General features: G+C 26.3%; 2 protein-coding genes across 3 annotated transcripts; both read left to right on the top strand.

Annotated features, from left to right (window-relative positions):
• The first annotated feature begins 1,774 nt into the window (after window positions 1-1,774).
• On the top strand, window positions 1,775-6,363 carry LOC126898481 (synaptic vesicular amine transporter). 2 transcript variants are annotated; one of them, XM_050672533.1, is made up of 13 exons: window positions 1,775-1,913; window positions 2,426-2,515; window positions 2,598-2,729; window positions 2,815-2,937; window positions 3,018-3,230; window positions 3,301-3,384; window positions 3,444-3,626; window positions 4,232-4,333; window positions 4,395-4,569; window positions 4,632-4,683; window positions 4,751-4,934; window positions 4,994-5,127; window positions 5,618-6,363. In XM_050672533.1, the coding sequence occupies exons 3-13, from the start codon at window positions 2,627-2,629 to the stop codon at window positions 5,684-5,686; spliced, it is 1,422 nt and encodes a 473-aa protein (XP_050528490.1). In that variant the 5' UTR covers window positions 1,775-1,913; window positions 2,426-2,515; window positions 2,598-2,626; the 3' UTR covers window positions 5,687-6,363. The 2 variants fall into 2 exon arrangements, with proteins under 2 accessions (XP_050528490.1, XP_050528489.1); XM_050672532.1 differs by having other exon boundaries at window positions 2,997-3,230.
• Window positions 6,364-7,700: 1,337 nt separating this feature from the next.
• On the top strand, window positions 7,701-14,180 carry LOC126897314 (beta-galactoside alpha-2,6-sialyltransferase 2). Its single transcript, XM_050670827.1, has 6 exons — window positions 7,701-7,875; window positions 8,564-8,853; window positions 9,305-9,624; window positions 12,559-12,758; window positions 12,896-13,070; window positions 13,200-14,180. Exons 2-6 carry the CDS (start codon window positions 8,594-8,596, stop codon window positions 13,445-13,447), a joined length of 1,203 nt encoding a protein of 400 aa, XP_050526784.1. The 5' UTR covers window positions 7,701-7,875; window positions 8,564-8,593; the 3' UTR covers window positions 13,448-14,180.
• Window positions 14,181-16,910: the final 2,730 nt, after the last annotated feature.

Below are 16,910 nucleotides of genomic sequence, written 5' to 3'. Positions count from 1 at the left end.
TTAGGTAATCAGTTATTTACCTAGTATTACTAGTTCTACAGAGTATTCAGTAAGTAAGGAAACAGGTAAATAGTTAAAAACAATGAGAACAATAGAAATCCGATTCCTTACTTACTGAACACTCTACATACTGATAAAAATTTTATGTTTTTAGATTACGTTATCGGATGGAAAAATACATGATAAAAATCACACGAAAATGAGAATATATTGTTTGGAGGATAATAATAGACATTTTTTTAAAATAAAAATTATAAGTTTATTTTTTTGTATAATTAATCGATAAATTCATTTTTACATTCAATTTTCATTCGCATTCTTATAAAAAATTAATTGACATTTATAATTTATACTTTACATATTTAATGTACTCATGAATTCACTCAAAAAATGAATGTATTCATTCCAAATCTTGGTGAAGCGTAAAATTATGTTTTAATTGTATTTAATAGTCCGTCTATTTAAACTGTAATTATTCATATGAAGAATTAAATATAATTTAATAAAAGCTATATGTACTGATTCAAAATAATAATAATAATAATAATGCAAACCAAACTCTTAGTAACAGATTCTAATATAATCATAGAAATTTGTAAGTAACAAGTACTTTTTTTTTTATGTTCTTACGTACATTTAGTCAAATACTAAAAAACTTATGAGTAGTAAAGTAATCTTAAGATTTATAAATTTATGTACTTAACATTAACTAAAACTTTATTGAAATACATAATTATGACTAAATTAATCTGGCTGTTTATTTTCATGGGAATCGATAAATTATTTATTTATAAATTCTCCTAAGATTTGCAGAGTTTATCATATATAAGGTTCAAGTGGATAAAGTATTCTTTTAGCTTTTAGCCACACCCTTAAGTTAGTAATAAATTCATGTATACGTGTATTCGTGAATATGTAAATATCATTGAATAAATCAAGTTGTACAGTATAACAGCTAAGTGTATATTATTTATTTGAGAAAAAAAAAGTATATTATATTCTGATACTATGCCAATTACTTATAATTTGACGGATTAGATACCTTGTTATGATTCCGAGTGACTTTTTATAAAAATAAAACTTCGATTTAATTCAATTTTAAAAACTGAACATTGTTTGTTTTGACTTAATGAAAGTTTAATAGAATTCACTTGTTGAGATTTTGTAATGAAGTCTGTATTCAGATAATAAAATATCAATATTTGGGAATTAATAACACATGCAAATGCATTCATCTAATTTGACGGGCAATGTAAAAATATATTTTCAACAACCAATTTGAATTAAAATTTTCAATTTTTAGAATTTATTTGATTGGCCTGCGCGCCGTCGTCTCTTTAAAAAATGAACGTTATATGAATTACGTATATTTGTTTTTGTTAAAAAAGCATTGTGAAAATTAAAAAAAAAAAAAATAGAAAACCAAGGCGAAATGTTAAGTGCGCTGTGTAAACGTATATAAGTGTAGAAGAAAAGGTTGGGTTGAGATTCATGCCAAAGTAAAAACGCATCAATTCTAGAATTTCTCTGAACGGAAGTTTTCATTTAATTGTCTATTCAACAAGTATGAAAGAGAGCGAATAAAAATAATGGACTGCCGAGCGAAGAAAATTCATTGGTGAAACGTTTGGTGGTGAGTAGAGGGGAAGTTAAATGTCGTAAACGCGTAGGCGGCATAAGCAGATGGGACGAATGAGACGATCGTGACTGTTGATGTGTGGCTGCCCCATACATAGCGCCTCGGTCGATGGGGATGGCGGCAAAGTGCTCAACGTAAGTCACCAGAGTCTGCATCAGTGAACGTTTGGCTTAACATTTAAGCACCAGACGCACACACAGTCCCCGGGCTTTGTACCCGGCGGTTGACTGTCCAGCTGTGGCACTCGACGGACGCCGTTCATCATTCGTAACAGGTAACTATCACACCCTAAGCTAAACAAAAATACATAATGTTGTTGCGTACCTGTTGCGCAGTCGTTACTATTTACGCGAGACACGTGTTGATGATTTTCAATATTTTTAACGTTCATTTTTCAAAATAAACATCAATTTAATAAATAAAATGCGAATGATTGTAATCAGTATCTTGTTAACTTCGATAAAAGAGAGAACCTAAATTGGTGACCCTTTCAATATTTTACCTGAAATAGTTTTTAGTAGCAACAGTAATTTTATGCTAAAAATAATTTATTTGTTTCGCAAATCTTAATGTTTATTAACAACTATAAAATGTGGTGATTTTGAATCATAAAACTTAAGCTCGAAATTTCTCTTCTCTTTTGAATAAAAAAGGATATATATTTTTCTAAACAATGAGTTTTAATAAAAAAAATTTGTTTACTTATTACCAATTGAAAATGTATGTATCAAAAAAATGATAAATAATATATTGATAAAAATTAGTTGCAAAACAATTTCTTTTTAGAGCTATGAGTTCGGATAAAATCAATAATTGCAAGTCTAAAATATATATCAACATTTATCTTCTCTAACTACATTAGACTGGACGATTTATGTAAGTTCTTAAATAAATTCTTATCTTATAAATTAAGTAAAAAAATTATTTGGTATATTATTTCGCATTATTTAAAAATCAGATACTTAGCTAGATATTCTAGCTAGAGGAATGTTTGAAGAATGGTTAAATCGATGTCGTCAATCACGCCAACTTGTTTTAGTTATAGTAGCTATTGCTTTACTCCTGGATAATATGCTTCTCACTACAGTAGGTAAGTTCGTCCTAAAAAGTATAATTTTCATTTGATTAAAACAAATTGTTTTAATATGAGTAACAAAAATAATTATTCATTTCAGTCCCTATTATGCCAGAGTTTCTTTACGATATCCAACATCCCGATCAGCCACTTAGCGTAACTATACCCCCCGTACCATCCAACAAATTGCCTGTTCCCCATGGAGATATGTCAGGCCCTCCTGGTATGTGTACTCATAATGTATTCAAAAATATAACATAGTTAACGTGCGTAAACTTTTAGTACGTATGTCGCATGTTTTAGGAAATAAATCAGTCTGGTTAGAAAAAGAAGCAACGCTCAGAAAAGAAAGGCATGACGATTTAGTTCATGAGACAGTTGCCGTAGGAATTATGTTTGCTTCCAAGGCTGTAGTACAACTTATGGTTAATCCAATCGTTGGACCTCTTACACACAGAATTGGCTATAGTATACCAATGTTTGCTGGATTTTTCATAATGTTCATATCCACTTTAAGTAAGTCTATTTCAAAATATTTTAAGTTGATTTTTGCAATATTAATGAACGATTTTATCCATACTTTTAGTTTTTGCTTTTGGGCGTAGTTATTCAGTATTGTTTTTAGCAAGAGCACTGCAAGGAGTCGGATCATCTTGCTCTTCGGTTTCTGGTAATCAAAATCTATATATAAATCTAATTATTCTGTTTGGTTATAATGTTTTTTTACAGGGATGGGTATGTTAGCTGAACGTTATCCAGACGATCAAGAAAGAGGAAATGCAATGGGTATCGCATTGGGCGGATTAGCACTTGGCGTATTGATTGGACCACCATTTGGCGGATTTATGTATGAATATGTAGGAAAAACCGCACCATTTTTAATACTGTCAGCTTTAGCCCTCGGAGATGGATGTATGCATTTTTAATAAATATTACTTTTATTTATAATTTGTAAAATTGTTTCTAAGGGATGTAACTCGTATTAATTCATGCTTTAAGATAGTTTTCGTGTGATGCTTTGCTTCTCCACTCTTTTGTTTACCCTTCATTGATATAATTGATTATTTACGGGGACTACAATTAGTATCTAGGGCGATAACTGACATACCCGGATTTGTTTCTACAGAAGATTATGATTAAATAACTTTTTATTTATCGTCGATTAAAAAAAAAAATAATAATCTCGATAAATAAGTAAAAGTTACCAGTAATCGCATAATAGGTATTAATAAGAATAATAACTTAAAAATTTTAAATAATATTTTCCATTCTTGCGATAAATTATATTGAAAAACTTTTCATTGATATCATATTTCTTTTTTCTAAAAGAAGAACTCTACATCTTGTTATAACTTAAGTCGTGATGTCATCGTTCGTCATAATTAAATAAAATATCAAAATATTATAAAATTTTCAACTTTTAATAATGATGATTAATTTAAAAGCATTTCTCAAATTAAATAACTTGTAATCAATGACTTATCGTTTTTATTTTCATGAAAATATATTTTTTACAGTATTACAACTTTTGCTTCTTCAACCCGGAATAGTAAAAACAGAAGGGGAACCACCTTCGTTAAAATCTTTAATAATGGATCCTTATATTATTATTGCAGCTGGTAATATTAAAATCTTTATGGATTTTAATTTTTTAATTTAAGTATACCGTTTGAATTGTAGGTGCTATAACATTTGCAAACACTGGTATTTCTATGCTTGAACCATCCTTACCGATATGGATGATGGATACCATGGGAGCTGGGAGATTGAAACAGGGAGTAACTTTTTTACCAGCAAGTATATCTTACTTAATAGGAACAAACTTATTTGGACCACTTGGGCACCGTATGGGAAGGTGTTAATGAATAAAAAAAAAAGTTTGAATTTTATACTTAATGTACTTATTATCGTTTGTAGATGGCTGGCGGCGATGATAGGATTAATAGTTATTGGGATTTGCTTAATGATTGTAAGAAAATATTAAATATTTTATTTTTATAGTATTAATTAAATTTTATAATTAAAAAAAAATCAAGATTCCAACTGCTAGAGCACTTAACGACTTGATTGTACCTAATGCCGGGTTAGGATTTGCTATTGGGATGGTGGATTCTTCTATGATGCCCGAACTTGGATACTTGGTCGATATTCGTCACACAGCAGTTTATGGAAGTGTTTATGCAATTGGTGATGTGGCTTTCTGTTTGGGATTCGCAATAGGTTAACCATAAAAAAATATGTTTTTACCGACATTTACTAATTTTAAATATGTTAAATAGGTCCTGCTTTAAGTGGAACGTTAGTGAACACAATCGGGTTTGAATGGATGTTGTTTGGCATTGCTATCATCAATTTTATGTATGCACCATTACTCTACATATTACGCAGTCCGCCGACAAAAGAGGAGAAAAAAGTAATAATGCATAATTATTTTTATTGTTTACTTATTAACATACTTTGTTTGGATTTGAAAATAATTTATAAACGACCAAAATATTATCCAATGAAAATAGTTCTTGAGGTATCATTGTTAATCAAGCAACTAAATTAATACCTAGGAGCTATTTTCTAATAAATATGACAATAATTGTTTAAATACACACGGTTATGTGGATATGTGTTCCACTGATATTTATTTATATTAAATACTGTAAAGACCTTTCATTTTTCAGTAATTTATTGTTTTTTTTTATGAAAATATAAATTATACAATTTTTTTACTTGTTTACTATTTACTTCTTTTACCCGAAATTTTTGTAAAAATTCTTAAAATTTAATAAATAAATATTTTAACTAACAAATATAGTTATTAAGGAATTAATTAAAATTAAACACAAATTTGTAAACTAAAGAAAACTGCATAATTGTTAAAAAAATGTATTTACATCCTATACTTTTTCCAGTCTTTGGTTACCGGCGAAAAATCTTCGGTGCGATATATAACCTATCAGAATGAAATGGAAGACGAATAAATAATTTGCTTCGTGATTTAATTAACGCTTGATACATTGCGCTTCATTTTGTTCAATCAAAAATGATACACCAGATATGAATTTTTTAATATGCAAAAAATGCAAGAAGACCGAAAGTAAATCAGCTTAACAGTAATACTCACGTCAACCTGTACAAAACGTTAGCTTAATTCTATAATTTTACATTTTTCTCTCTAAATAACATTAATATGTATATTCAGTTAGAATTGAAAATGATTAATTAAAACTATGGCCTATGAAAATTTAATGTTTTGCTAATGTGCAATTTAATGGTTGTCCAATTTTAAGCCAATTAAGAGAAAAATTATTTCAATTTACGCGAGAATAATATTATGTTAAAATATAATATATAAACTGTTATATTATATACTACTCTATAATACTTATGTTATTGTTAACGACGAAATATTTACAATCATTATTGCGATAATAAATTAAACGTGGTTTGAATTATAATAATGTTTTTCTATCATATACTATTATTAATTGTATTGTACTAAGTTATAATATGTATACGTATTTTATTGCTCATCATTCATAACATCTTTGAGCGCAGGACATTTTGTTGACTAAGACTGTTTTATAAAAAAAATATATTTATATTCATACCTATATATTAATTATTATATTAATCATGTTTTCTTTATATAATAAAGTGTCAGACCAAATTACTGTCGTTAAGTATTTTTTATAACTATTTAATCATTCCAAACAATAATATCATATACTCTATAAAATTAAATATAATATGTTTAATCTTGTAGAGTTCGTACCCATTTATAGGCACGTTTACTATTTGTATTACGAGAGTTACATTTCAATTGTTAATAAATTTTCCAGGTTCTATAACAATTATAAATGATACATAAATAATAACAAAAATGACGCAGACTGCAAATGAAATATGAAAAGTATGTAAGGATATGATACAATAAACAATATTGTTATTCTAAAAACTATTTTATTTAAAATGAAGTCAAAAGAAAATATAAACTTATCGATTACATTTTTTTATTTTCAATTATTAAAAATATTTAATACTTATAATTAATTTATAAAAACAACTCATTCAGTGCTATATATTTTTAAGACCATTTATTTACAATTCTCTTATAGCTATGTAAAAATAACATGAGATAGGATATTTTTTTTTGATGGAACGTGAAGGCATAAACTATTCAAATTCATATGTCTAAAACATGTGTATATGAACAGTTTTTTTGAAGACAGAATCTAAATTTAGGGAATTCCTTTGCACAAAAATTATTACCCGCTTAATGAATGCTTCACTTCCTCAAACAAAAATAAAAAACGAAATAAATTGTTTTTTTTTTTGGTTCTTTTGTTTTATATATTATTTTACACTCAAGTGTATGTAAATTATATTATACAGTTGTTCAAAAAGTAAGGAAACAGGTCAATTGTAAAAAAAATATGTAATTAATAAAGATGAGCTTTTAAAAAATAATATTTTATTTAAAAATAAAAGCTTATAAATAGAATGACATAAAAAAAATTTTAATTGAAAAAAAAATTATCATTGAATTTAACCCTTTATTTAAATTTATAATTATAAAAAAAAACATTTTCAGTATAAGGGCAATTAAGGAGAACTTGATCCGTCAGTTAAGAAATTAGGTTTTTTTTTAATATTACTTCTTTATCATAGATTTTTTTGGGTGAGGTAGAATTTGTTTTGAAGTTGATAAATTAATTAAACATAAATCTAACATTTTTTTTCTAGATGAATTTGTGACCTTCAAGTAAAAAAGTAATAATTTCTTGCTGTTGATTTTATAGAAATAATTACTATGATACCTTTATCAATTAAAAATAGGATTTTTATGAATCTTATCAAACAAATTTGATAATCTAAAAAAGATGTCTAATCATTTTATTTCATGGCGGTCTTTCTTTTTATCTGTATCACTGATTGCGCAAGTCTAAAGCTTGATTATATTGATTCTGTAGAAGGCGAAAGGATGCTGTATAGATGGTAAAGCTCACAGTGTAGCATTTTCATTGTGCTGGACAAATTGAAAAGCCTCTATCACTAACCCTTAAACAAAATATGTTTTTGTATATTATGTAATATCATATTGAAAATGATAGTATATAATTTTTTTACGTCTTACATTGAAAAAAGCAAATTTTTTAACAAAATTCAGGTAATTCAATTATTACTTTATAACTAAAATTAAACAAATATATAAGTAAAAGTTTTTTGAGTATGTATTTTTAATTACTTTCTATATATTATTTATTTTTCACATTAAACTGATTTAGCTAAAAAAAGGTTGTACTTTTATTTAAATTTTGTATAATAACATTTATACAATATTTAAATTTAACTGAAACAAATATCATTTAATTTATACTATGAACAACTTTTCAAGAATGTTTCAGTAGGGTTTTACTGCAATAGTTTTTAATTTTCCAATAATACTTGAGATTTCAAAAATAATAATGTAATCATTTTTTTATTTAACAATTTTTTACTTATCATTAAATATACGATATTAAGAAGTTAATAGTAAAACAATAACTACGTATAGTAATAAAGGTTTAAACGTGTATCAAAAGGTAAATAATATACGACATAATTCCAACCTTTTAAAAATTACATTGAAAATTAGATCAAACGATATAAACAAGAAAAAAAAAAGGTTCTTTTAAATTTTTCATAGTTCCCCCATCCAAAAAAACAACATTAAAATTCTTATATTATTTTTAAATAAAGTAGAATGTTTTTTAAATTATAAATTTTATTGTTTTAATATATGGGTGTTGATATTAACTATAATTTCACATAAAAATTAACTAAATTGACACATTTATAACGAAATATATTTATAGATGGACTTGTAACACTTAAACTTGGAGAAAATGCGTTCGGTAGCTTTAATGGTATGGTTCTTTTTGAACGTCGTATTGTTAGGTATGTGTGGATACATATACTTACTCTGGCTTCAATACTGGCGCCATATAAGTGTAAAAAATCGACAGATACGTGATATGACTTACACGCGACAACCATACGTCGAATATTATGATGAAGGGGACCTAACTGTCAATCCAATGCTCAAGGGGAAAAAATCTATAATGCATATGGATGAAGAAGAATTAGACGAATCAAATATTATTAGGCAGGTAACTTTTAATAATTTTAAGTTACATAACCAATTATATCAAAAAATAATCTATACTTTGGCAGTTATTTGATTGAAATAAGTATGCGTACCAAAAAATTAATAATAAGATTACGGTACTCTTTAAACAAATTGTTTACAATATAAGGTTAAAATATTATTTCTTACTAATTTAATCCACTTATAACATTAATAAATGACGGAGTTAAGCGTTTGTCTTTTCACGAAACTATCAGTGGCAATATTTTTAGGGGTTAATGATTTTGGGAACTCAAACCAGCCGATTCAATTATAAAAAGTAGTTAGATTAAACTTTGAAAAATTATTTAATAATTTACATTATGAATTAATTAATAATCTCCCGATGACTTTCATTAGTCATTTTAATACTGAAATCATCGATAATGTCAATTATTTAAATCAACTAACACAAAGATTTAACTTTCAGGTTGACCAACTTTAAAAATAAAATAATTACACGTCTAAGGCAAGTTGTAATGAAGGAAAATAATGGTTACCTCAAAGGTGAAAACCCATATAACGTTCCATACAAACCACAAGCTTCCAAGATTATCAATAAGAATTGGGTATGTGATATGCTTTCTAGTTTAGATACTTTTAGAACGCTTGAAAGATCAGATCTCGACCACCCGTTAATGGACTACTTATCAGAAGTACCACTATTTGACGATAGTGAAATTTATGATTCCTGTGCTATTGTATCAAATGCAGCAACTTTAAGAAATTCAAATTTTGGACATTTTATAGGTGACTATTTAATTAAAGAATTAAACTCTTTATACTTTACTCCATTACAGATTTCAAAATAAAAACTGAAATTTCTAAAAAAAAATATTTTTTTATATGTAATGTGAAAAATAAATTAAACATAGCACAGTTTATAAGGGGTGAGAGAGAAAAAAACACTGCAAAGTTTTGGAGAAGGCAGGCCTACTATTAAGAAAATTATCTTGGATTATAGTCTATAGTTCTATTAGTCTAAGTCATAAAGTTTACAGAACACAAGCCAATTTTATTAAGGGCTAGTACTTAACATTGTGTGGGGTGTATTATACAAATTTTTTTGACCATGATACATAAATAAAACGTAAAGTGTAAAACAAAAAAAGGATTCAAATTAATTGAAATTTTGCTCACTAGAACTATTATAGACAAAATTGTTAATAATCTTCTACCCTTAATTAAATATATCAACAACATTTTTAAGATATTCAAATGATTAATTTTTTGTAATTAACAATTTACACAGTTGGGCACTACATCCGAGGTGTGTTCAAAAAATAACGGGAATTTTCGTTTTTTGAAAAAAATATTTATTTTTTCGTCTACACTAATGTTGTTGCCTTCAAAAAAGTACCCATTATATATTATGCTCTTGTGCCAACGTTTCTTCCAATCCTCGAAACACTTCTCAAACTCGATCTTTGGTATAGTCTTCAGCTCATTCAGTGATTGGCTTTTGATTTTATCTATTCTTGTAAAACGGCGGGCCTTTAAGGTTCTCCGTATTTTTGAAAGTAGAAAAAAGTCACATGAAATCATATCTGGCGAATATAGAGGCGGAGTATCGTTACAGTATTGTTTTTGTTATTCATGACAGACTCACCATAGGCCTTTGTTAACATTTCACACATTATGTTACACTTTATTTAATTTTTTACGCTAAATTTGATACAAAACCTTTAATCCATTTTTCATAAAAACACATCTAACCTTAACGGTTGCTAATGACAAAGTAAAACATGAATTCAATTGAAAATTTTTTCATACTTCAGGGACTCTTCAAACCCGTGAAATTTAAAATTTCCCGTTATTTTTTAAACACACCTCGTATAACAATATTAACAAAAAAATCCATCCCACGATTTTTCACTAGGTTAAATCGGCTGTCAAAGTAAAAAAATTCGCAATTTTCAAAAGAACATTTACTTTATTATTAATCTCTAAATATGTTCCGGGAAGTCTGACAAACCAAAATCTATATAAAATTAAAATAAAACGTTCCCACGATATTTTTTCTATTGGCTACTTGATTTTAAAGTTAATAATCACAAAATATTTCGTATATTTATTTTAGCTTCGACACGAAGGGGAGAAGGTATTAATTTTACCATGATGTGTTTATTTTATTCATTTATTTTTTTGTGTCTGTAACTACTTTTTCTCAGCTATCTCTGAACCGATTTTTCTCAACGATACGTCAAAAGATCACAAATCGTATCTAGTTGAAGACATTATCCTTAAAAATTGAAAAAAATTCCCTCGTTCCCCGTAAATAGGAGAATTCTCCAAAAAAATTACAATTTTAAATATCAGTAAACATCAGTTTTTTTTTATATTGAAACCTTAGATATTTTCCTTTCATTTGATATCATTTTTTTGAAAATTTAACACATAACTTGCTCACAGGGGGAATTTAAAGTAGCAACATTTTTACAAAAGTCAACTTATTTAACTCAACTTTTGAAAATGTTCCAGAAATGCTGCGTCCTTTAAACATTTGTCAAATTAAAGCTTATGTTATTTACTAATAATTAAAAAAAAAAAATTTTCCTGACAACTTATCTTCTACTTGCAAATGGCTGCCGTAGTTAAAAACATGCTATTTTTGTGTTCAATTTTTTTTTCATTTATTTTAAAATACTTATACAAAGGTTTGTTATTGTAATGAGTCCATCGATTTTTATAAAATTTACAATATTTAACTTAGATTAAATATAAATTTAAACTTGTTTTGATTATTTTATCTCCTCAAAGTTAAGAAAATCGACTTTGAATTTTTTAACTAGCTTAAACAGTTATTTCTATATAAATTATTCATCATGGTCACAGTGGTTGCGTTATTAACTATACAGTCTTATAAGTTCGGGGTACAAAGTTCAAGCACCGCCAGCCAAAATAACTTTTTTTGCATTTTTTCTTAATTTTTTTTTTTGAGGTGGAAAACAAAATTCAACGCGAAAAATGGAATAGTAAAAGTATATTTTTGACTCTAATGAAATCTATTTGTAGATCATTTATTCATAATTAACCACAAATTATTTTATGAACATTTTTGTGACAAGCACTTCTAATTGTATACACGTTTGCCATAAAAGTAATAAATACTTTATAATTTTGTACAGATTCTCCGATAAAATTACAATACTAAATTATTAAATATCAATCTCATATTAATTTAATTGCAATAATAAATATTTATTCATATATTATACTTCTAAATCAAAAAACTATTAATCAGGAATAATGAAGGAAATAAGAGTTAATTTTGCTTTTGGAATAATCCACCAATTTATTAAAATTAAACACAATCTAAAGATTTGCATTGAAGCATTTCTTATGTTAGTGATTTTAATCATTGTCAGATATCATCTATACTTGTCCGAACTATGACACGTCCACACTTTGCCGCGACCCCACTGTGCTACCGTTTATTTTATATAAAATAATGAGCCGAGTTCGAAATTGAGATAAGAAATTCTAAAAGTAAAAATGTTTTAAACTAATGAGAAATTAACGTTTTTTATGTATTCCAAAATAATATTTTCAAAATGTTTTATTTGTGGTTAATTTTTCAAACTCGGCACATAAGTTCACACAAAATATAACTATCGGATATCATAGGTCAATTTTGCTAACTAATGTAATTAAATACAAATTTGTACTTTTGAATTATTTTAGATAAACACGACTTAGTATTACGTTTCAACAATGCTCCTACAAAAGGATATGAAAAAGATGTTGGATCTAAAACTACAATTCGTATACTAAATTCACAAGTTGTTAGCAAACCAAATTTCAAATTTTTGTCTTCTCCGCTGTACAAGCAATTAAAACTTTTAATGTGGGATCCATCAAATTACTCTTCTTCTGTAAATGAGGTATAAATAAAAACATATTAAAAATTAAAAATAAATTGTACGGATGTAGTAAAACGACATAAATATTATTTTTAAAAATTAAGACAAGAAGTTTTTTTTGATAACAATAAACTAAATATTAAATTATTTAATTTCAGTGGATTCAGAATCCCGAGCATGATTTTGTAAATAACTATATGACTTACAGAAAAACATATCCTTCGTCCAATTTTCATATTGTACATCCGCATTACTTATGGTTTCTTTGGGATTTCTTGCAATCCCATACTACAGCTCATATAAGGCGAAATCCCCCATCATCTGGATTTTTGGGTATATTTTTTTAGTTTTATTGATTTCCATACTAAATATAACATTAACTGTTATACATATCATGGAAATTAAAATACATTAGGTATAACTTAAGTACTTTATATGTGTAATTTTTTAAAAATATTTTAGGGTTAGCAATGTTACTACCTCGATGCACAGTTGTAAATATGTTTGAGTTCATACCATCAGAAAGACTTACACATAGATGTCACTATTATCACGAAAAGGTGGATGATACATGTACTTTTGGAATTTGGCATCCACTAGCTGCTGAAAAGTTGTTAATGTTAGCAGCAAATACCATGCCTGATCAAACAGTTTTTCACACTGGTTTTGTATCGATTGAAGGTTACAAATCGCTTCAGTGTAATCTATAAGAATATCAAACCTGCCGATGTGTTCATTTACTTAAATTAAGGTCAACAAAAAGTAGATTTATAATTTTATAAATAGTTCAATTGGATAAATTGTAATAGCATAATACATGTATTTCTTAAAAAATTTTTAGAAGATTATATATTACCTAACGAGAGTATTGAAATTGTTTTGTTTCGATTTGTCAATTATTGAAAAATTCCTTTTTGTGATATTAGTTATTTGCTAATCACCTCTTATTAACGTTTATTGCTTATTGTTTATCTTTTTTTTTTATTACTTGTAAAAAAAGTAGTTGCTTTATTTCTATACTATTTGTTAATATTTTAAATATTGTATTTCTTTAATTTTTAGTTTTTACATAACAAGTTTAATAAGAATCGAGATTTGTTAAGTACCGTAAAATATTGTTTTTATAGCCCGTGGGCTTGTTTTGTTAGAGTGGGCAATAAGTATTCATTCTATGGCAGTAACCAATTTTAAACTTAATACATAACTTGTTCCTTTACAAGTTATTAAAATAATGAAAATCGATGATAAAATGAAAATATAATGTGATATTCAATTTGAAATTAATTACAATAAATCTGTGTATTTTAGTTTAAAATAAATTTTAACATCAATGAGTCAAAAACTATTTAACTCTAATGTGCGTAGAGAAATTTATTAAAACACTTGGCAACTATATTGAAGGTAATAAAAAATCCATATAAAATATATTAGTCAACTCCAACTCAAAAAATACTAATAAACGTATAACTTACCTGTCTACTTAATAGCACGTAAGAATAAGGTATTGATTATTTTACTATGCAACTGATACGTAATAAAAAATCTCAATGATTTAAAAGAACGCAAAGAAGCTGTTTGGATAAATAAAACCACTTTGGATTTAGGTTAGTACCTAACGACTTTAAAATTAAAGTTTTTTAATGTGAATCGTTGTGTTTTAAAAGAACAAACGAAAACAAAAATGTAGACGCTTCTAGTGATTTTTTTAGCAAATAACTAAGTATATTTTAGGTGCTAGGTTGAAAGGAACTAATTAGACATTAAAAGTTTTTTCACAAAGATTAAAAATACATATATATGTCTCTATAAGTACTATTTAAAATTTTGATCAAGCGAGTGAGGTATATGTACTCACTCTTAACACGTATGAATCTCATTTATTATAATAGATTTCTTAGAGTATTTAAATGAACGTAGACTCGATGTAACACATTACTGTCCGACGTAGACCATTGCTTTCAAACTATTTTTTATGCAAACCAAAAACAATCCAGAAAAATTCGATTAATGGTATGAAAATATATTTATACGTATTTTTTCGATAAAACTTACTAGCTGAACTTAAATAAATTGAATTCAAATTTTACATATAGTACTAGATTTTAAATGATATTGAATGACGGAACATAAAATGGCTCGATCCTGCTAATAATAAGCAGACTCGAGACTGCACTTGTTAATTTCCATTAAACAAATTAATGCATTAAATATATTTATGTATTGGACTTAATGGATATTCTTTTTAAACGGTAGGCATTTTTATTTTAAAATTATATGTTTATTTTCATACAATTAGTTTATAAGTTGGTATTTTAGAATCTATATAAGATATAACAACAATAAAAATAACATACTGGCAAGGATCCAAGAAAACTGATGTCATCGTAGAACATTACAAATTTTGTCAAGTAAGATATGGCACCTTAAATATGATCGTTTGAGGTGATTTTGAATAGCTCACATTATAATAATTATTTTACTTATTAAAATTTTCAAAGGTGACATACGTTTTTTAAACGTTTAATTCCAATTTTTGCTTTAAAAAGGTATTTTTATCTTCCTTAAATTATTTAAATAAAAAATCATTTTGATTTTAAGATTTTTCGAGAAAAAAAATGTATTGAGTCCAAAAACCGCTAATGTTTCTAAAAACTAAAATGCGATTTAGGTGGGAAAGTGGTTTTGCTTTATTTTATTTTGAAGGATAAATGGGCAGGCCTGTATATTCTATCAATTGATTAATGACACAAGACAACAGCCATTTTGCTGTCTACAACTATTAAGTTAATTCTGTTAGGAATTTCGACTCAGATGACTCAGATTTTAGATTTTTACAATCACAACTAGGTTTTGAGATAAAATTAAATAATTAAATCATTAAAAAAACTTATTTATTTTTAACTTACCTTAATAATTTGATACTGTTNATTTTTACAATCACAACTAGGTTTTGAGATAAAATTAAATAATTAAATCATTAAAAAAACTTATTTATTTTTAACTTACCTTATATAATTTGATACTGTTAAAAAAAAGATTGACTTATCGTATAAGTTTAATCGTTTTATAGACCTTGAGTTTGACAGGCATTTTCAGAAAATTGATTATTACACTGTAACTAATTTTGGGTCAATCTTGAAATTATGAAATTGTTACCAATAAATAAATTCAAAAGTAAAAATGTTTTGTTTTTTACATGACAAAATCGAAATTATGAGATAATTAAGCTGAATATTCGACTGTACTTTTTAAGGCTGCAATATATTTTTTTGTAATAATCAAGGGGGAGAATTAAATGTAAAATGAGCGATTTGATAGATACCAAACTGATAAAAAATTATCTCCTCAAGCAAAATCTAAAATAAAGGCATTGCCGGTAAAAATATCCTTAGAATTTGTTACCTAGTGAAAGTTTTTTATAACATGTACCTAAATGTTTTAATATAATGTTTATCTTTAATTTTAATTGTCACGAGACATATTAATTATTAATGATTATTATCAATATAATTTGAGATATTTAAATCATAAATTTTGTAGACAGTAATTGTTGATACAGTCAATTATTTTAATCAATAATTGATACCAGTTGAATTATAAAAAAATTTATTGTGTCAATTTTATAGGAATTATATAAAGTTATTAAATTAGTATCATGCTTAAAATAATTAAAAATATTTAAAACTTGACAATGTAATTGCAGAAAATAAGATTAAGAAACGAGTAACTGTGGAGTACAATAAGTAGCGAAGACGTCAAACGGATAAAAATAGCCGTATGGAACACAATCATAACAAATCAAAATAATGTTTAATACATTGTAAGTGGACCATACAATATTGCAATTTTACGGGAACAACTTTTAAATGACAAAGTATAATTTTAGTAACTATTTCTTTTTTGATTTCAAGCAAAGAATTTACAAACCATAACTGTTTTCATATGAATTAAAGTCATAAATTAAATTATTGATCATTAATTATACAAATATATTGTTTTTTACTATGGTACAGTTTTTCAAATTTTAAAAATGATTCAATTTAATAATAATAGTGTTTAAATTCATTTTGTATACTTCCATCATTGTATGAAAAAATATATAATGCATTATCAGACACTCAATAAATACTAAACTCATTATTATTGTCAATAACTTTTCGTAGTATTAATTCT

The sequence above is a fragment of the Daktulosphaira vitifoliae genome, unplaced genomic scaffold, assembly GCF_025091365.1.
Source record: "Daktulosphaira vitifoliae isolate Bord-2020 unplaced genomic scaffold, ASM2509136v1 Scaffold_2, whole genome shotgun sequence".
Taxonomy (NCBI): Eukaryota; Metazoa; Arthropoda; class Insecta; order Hemiptera; family Phylloxeridae; genus Daktulosphaira; species Daktulosphaira vitifoliae.
Note: the sequence above shows the minus strand (reverse complement) of the source record. Positions and strands in the feature narration are given on the sequence as shown.